Source organism: Pollachius pollachius (genome assembly GCF_949987615.1).
Source record: "Pollachius pollachius genome assembly, chromosome: 5".
Taxonomy (NCBI): Eukaryota; Metazoa; Chordata; class Actinopteri; order Gadiformes; family Gadidae; genus Pollachius; species Pollachius pollachius.
Window position 1 is genome coordinate 23263479 of NC_136938.1, and position 5000 is coordinate 23268478.

The 5000-nt window shown below is 44.5% G+C and overlaps 1 protein-coding gene across 1 annotated transcript in view; it reads left to right on the forward strand.

Moving 5' to 3' along the window:
* Window positions 1-5000, forward strand: part of adamtsl3 (ADAMTS-like 3) — a gene marked incomplete at its 5' end in the record, with an annotated part of 79601 nt that overhangs the window by 25825 nt on the left and 48776 nt on the right. Inside the window, 3 exons of the mRNA XM_079737009.1 lie at window positions 134-245; window positions 1723-1861; window positions 3664-3714. Of these exons, the coding sequence (XP_079593135.1) occupies window positions 134-245; window positions 1723-1861; window positions 3664-3714 (302 nt within the window). The remainder of the gene's footprint in view (window positions 1-133; window positions 246-1722; window positions 1862-3663; window positions 3715-5000) is intronic.

Sequence of the window (5000 nt, forward strand, 5' to 3'; positions counted from 1 at the left end):
CTCTCTCTCTCTCCCTCCCTCTCTCTCTCTCTCTCTCTGTCTATCTCTCTCTCCCTCTCTCCCTCCTTCTCTCTCTCTCTCTCTCTCTCTCTCTCTCTCTCTCTCTCTCTCTCTCTCTCTCCCTCCCCCCCAGATGAGGTATGGGGGAGGCAGGGACACCGTGGTCCAGTTCATGTTCTACCAGCCCGTCCGGTTCCAGTGGAGAGAGACAGACTTCTTCCCCTGCTCGGTCACGTGTGGAGGAGGTGAGGCTCGCCTTCAGCCCTGCTCAACAGACAGAACGGATCTGAGGTCGATAAAAGATGGAGATATGGATGTTCATATTCCTGCCTCCTGCCTGCAAATGAAGACCTTGAAAGTACTATAGTAGGACAGATAAACAGGCTAACATTCAGGATTGATTTTGTACTCATTGATGATCTATTATTTTAACAACTTTTTCTAACGTCTAACTTAATTCTTGTTTTTCCTATTTATGTTCGAGGGGGACAGACGGATGGACTGTAACTGTGATTAAGGACTACACAGTTATAAATTACTTGACATGACCTGACTTTAAACATATGCACGAAAGCTCCTTTAACTGAAGCAGTGTGCCATTGTTGTTTACTGTTGATGGTAACACTGATGCGCCTACTCACAAAACTGATGACTGTCGATTTGCTTGTTCTTGCTTAATGATGCTTAGTGATTCATTTTGTTCTCATTTTTTCTCTAAGTTTGCTTAAAACCATTACAAGAACTTGGATGCAATGTGAACATATAGGTCAAGCATGTAAATTAGCTCATTATTTCCAACCAGTTGAATTATAGGAAATCACCCCTTCACCCCATGCATGGAGCTTATTAGGAGCACATAATTCAGGTCAATATTTACCTAACTGATATCCGCTAACTCAGCCGACGGAAATCAATCCACTGTTAATTGTTCATTGATGAGCCTTCAGGTACAATGATTTGTGTGTGCCGGCCGTACCTGGTCACATTCCAAACAAATGCACCGCATGAACATTCTTTCTCCTGACTACTAATCGCGTGCCTGCCCAGCACGCAATTATATTCCGAAGAGTTTATCGTACGATCTCTCGTCTCTTGAGTATTTCGGCGAGTTTTTCCCTTGCCCTTTAGAGAGCCCAGTGTTCTGAAGTGTTGTGTAATGCCCTTCGATACTCGAACCGTGATTAACGGCTCTGTAAACACAATTGATTTGATTCCTCAGGAGTTAGTGTGATTCTAGTGATTCTAGTATACAGGGAATTGGTTAACCATTGTTATTGCTTGGCACTCAAAGTCAAAGTCAAAGTCAGCTTTATTGGCAATTCCAAAATATGTGCCAGACAAAAAGAGGAATTGAAATTGCGTTTTTCACTGACCAACGGTGCAATAAGGAGAAAAGGAGAAAATTTGGTATCAAACAATAAATCATATTTAAAGTCCTAAATTCTAAATAGTGCAAAACTTATTCTGAATAGTGCAAAAGTGAGGCACAAAAAACGGTATACATAAAGTAAAGTAAAAAAAGTAAATAGATTGAAATGTGCAATATAGTTCTATGAACATCCTTACTGTACCAACAGCGATATATTGTTTCTCTTTCTTCTGACAAATGTACTTATCGTAAGTCGCTTTGGATAAAAACGTCTGCAAAAGGCCCTGAGTGTAAATGTAACGTAAACATTGTCTGATCCTCTTCCGTTTCCCCTTTGCGTGTCGCCCCGCCAGGCTACCAGCTGAACTCGGCCGAGTGCGTGGACATCCGCTCCAACCAGACCCTGGGGGAGCAGCACTGCAACAGCTACCCGCAGAACTCTAAGCCCATCCCCAAGCTGAAGGAGTGCGGCATGGAGCCCTGCCCGGAGAGGTGCGCCTTCCCCCCCTGGGGCTTTCACCCCGAGGCCAAAAGCAAACTGGGCAGGCGCACGTTTTGGGGTTTATATTTGTAGCGCGACCCAAAAAAGAAATTGAATCATATTGTTTTGACAGGGCAAAGCACCCACTGTGAGGATTAGGCAGGGCTGTGTTCTGTCGAGAGTTTTTTTATATGGCACAGGTCTATTTTGGACGCAGAAATACAGGAACACAGTTTTACGTTCCACGCGGCGCTGTGCTGTGGCTGGATGTCAGCGTCTTGGATTACGACATGGTCAACTGTGTGCGTCCCTTAAAGGGAAACTAGATGTCATCCCATTCGACGAATGACATAGACCAGCATGATGAACAGGACACAAGCAGGCACAGATACAAAAAAAAATTGAGATTTCCCAGCAGGTATGAAATCCAACTGTGTTTGATTCACTCCTGTAATGACAGCATAGAACATAAGAACAACAGTTGACAACGTTGATGATAAAATAACAGCCCTTTCCTGTGTCTTGCGCAAGGCAATCAGTGTTGACCTAAATCTGTTCATGAAAATAGTATGCAAATAAGATGTAAATAATACATCTGTTGGTTATTACAGGCCTCAGTCGTTTGACTTGTTGAGTGGATTCAGTTAGAGAGGCCGATTGATTGCAAAGTTGGATATTTTTGGATTGCTCAATTCAACCACGTTTTATCAGGAACAAGTGCAGGTCGCAGCACAGCACATTGAGTTTTTATCTCCTCTGTCTACTTTCTCACCGGAAAAACTCATCTTTGATCATCAGAGTTGCTCATCTCAGCACTCTTTTTTTGACCCTGCCACTTTTGCTGAGCCCTCGGCGATCGATAAAGGGGTTGGGTCAAAAGAGTCTTCATTGGCTGAGCTTTTGGAAAAAGGGCTCGATTACACATTCCCAATAGTGCCCTTATAAAAAGAGAAATGCACTTTCCCAAAAGGGCCTTTAAAAAAAGAGTAAAAGGGAAAAAAACATTTTTTATCTGGGCTGGGTTGTAATCTCTGTGAAGTGGAAGGTCCCAAAGAAGCCCCATCAGCAGTTTAAAAACGTCCGCGCAAGTACAATCCCAAGACCTATGGTATCTCTGTCACTGGTCATTAGGATACTAATGTGTCATATAGTTGAACAGCTTTAAGCTATTCTCCTTCACTGAGTCGGTGTGAAGGAAGAAAGTTGATGGAGAGTGAGGTTGTATGGAGGAAAGGACTATGGGGGCTGTGAGATTTGGGAAATGCGATGCGGAAAATCCCTTACTTGCAATATACTGAAATTAGATTTTAAGATGATGTGCCTGGACTCGATAGAGGTGTTCAAACAAGGTGCTCTGCACTGGAAAACAATTCCTATTTCTTTCTGGCTTTTGTTGTTCTCTTTTCTTTTACCCAATTTTCAAAAAGCTCAAGTCAATTCAACTCAGCACAACGCTCCTTTGCCTTCACTTGGCTGCTTGTCGGCTTTTGAATTGCGTTCGAGGTGTATTAGGCAGGATTAAATGTATATAAATGGTCCAGTAGTCCAGTTATAACTAGTATTACTAAATGTCTTCAGTGAATACTTTTAACTATACGCTATAAACCACCCGAAATGTTTGCGATTTGAGTTGCTCTGGAAACTAAAACTTATGCGTTTCTTCCTCCATCTATCTTTATCTACCCCTCTCTCCACCTTTCCCTCTCCTTCTCTATCGGTCTCTCTTTCCCTCTCTACCTGTCTTTCTCTCCTTCCCTCTCTCTCTTTCTCCCTCATTATCTCTCAATCTCTATCTCTCCCTCTCCCTCTCTAGTGACGGATTTAAGGAGGTGATGCCATACGACCACTTCCAACCCCTTCCTCGGTGAGTCACTGAGAGAGAGAGCAGAAGCGCTTTGCTCCAGCTGACATAACAGCGTCTTGGAGGCTGCATTAAGCATCACTCACTGTGTCCCAAACTCCCTCCCCTCCCCTCCCCTCCCCTCCCCTCCCCTCCCCTCTCCTCCCTCCCATGGAGAGGCTTTCATCAGATGCAGACAGGCAACTCTTACATCAGGAGCCCCAGGCTTTATCCTTGGGAAAATGTTAAAGAGCTTCACGCTAGCGCAAATTAGCTGCATGAAATTGAATCAGGGTCCCGGCGTCAGCTCCACGCCCCCTCCGCCGTGGCTCTGGGCCTGATCTCCGCCGCCGCCGCCCAATGTGGCGTGCTCAGCGGCGGGCGTGAGCGCGGCGGGTGACACGCCGCGGCGCCAGCGCGGGATCACAAATCGCTGACGGTCACAGTGTTACATGAGCGGCGGAGAACTGTTGTAAGCCTTGTCCATTAGCCACCTTTTGGCGGTGTCTCCGCTGTGGCTCGGGAATGAGTGTCTTAGATTCTCACAAGTCTGGATCCTACCTCCCCACGGAGCATCTTAATTGAGCACACGAGTACAAAGGTATAAAGGTACAACAGAGGGCACTCTCGGTGCCTGACAAGTGGAATTACCCCATGGAGACAGGACTTTACATCTTATTTCATGCTCTGTTTCATGTGGGCTTTTACATTGAGAATCCACCCGAAGCCTTGTTACTACCTGTTTCCAGGTAGTCCAGAGAGTGCTAAGGTTGTTATTAGGATTCAGGGTGATATCCTTAACTACTTATAACTAGTAACAATCCAATTATTTTACCATTAAGAATTTAATCATTTAAAAGTTACCTCTATGCAAAGCGACTTTCAGTGAATATGGATAGATCATATATCATTAAAGAGCAGATAGGGATTAGTTATTACACTTAGGGACACCTACATAAAAGTCAGAAGCCCTCGATTGAGTTGAGCAGGCTCCCTACGCACTAGACTATCCTTATAGTCACTACTCACAACCCATTCCACACATTTATTATAAAGGCAAGTTGAACTCAAGGATAAAACTCCTTCCAACTTTTTGCTCCAGTCGCCCTCTGAACTGCAATTGTACTTAGCTAGCGACGGTACCGCTGGGTTTTGCTAATGAGCGAATCCAGATGGTGGACTCAAAATACTGGGGAGGACTTTTACTTTCTGAACTTTCTCTGAAGTCCTGCCTCTGGCCTCTGGTAAAATTTCAGGAACTCATTTTTTATTAAACAGTGTTATATTGTCGCTTTGTCCTAGATCTGTCT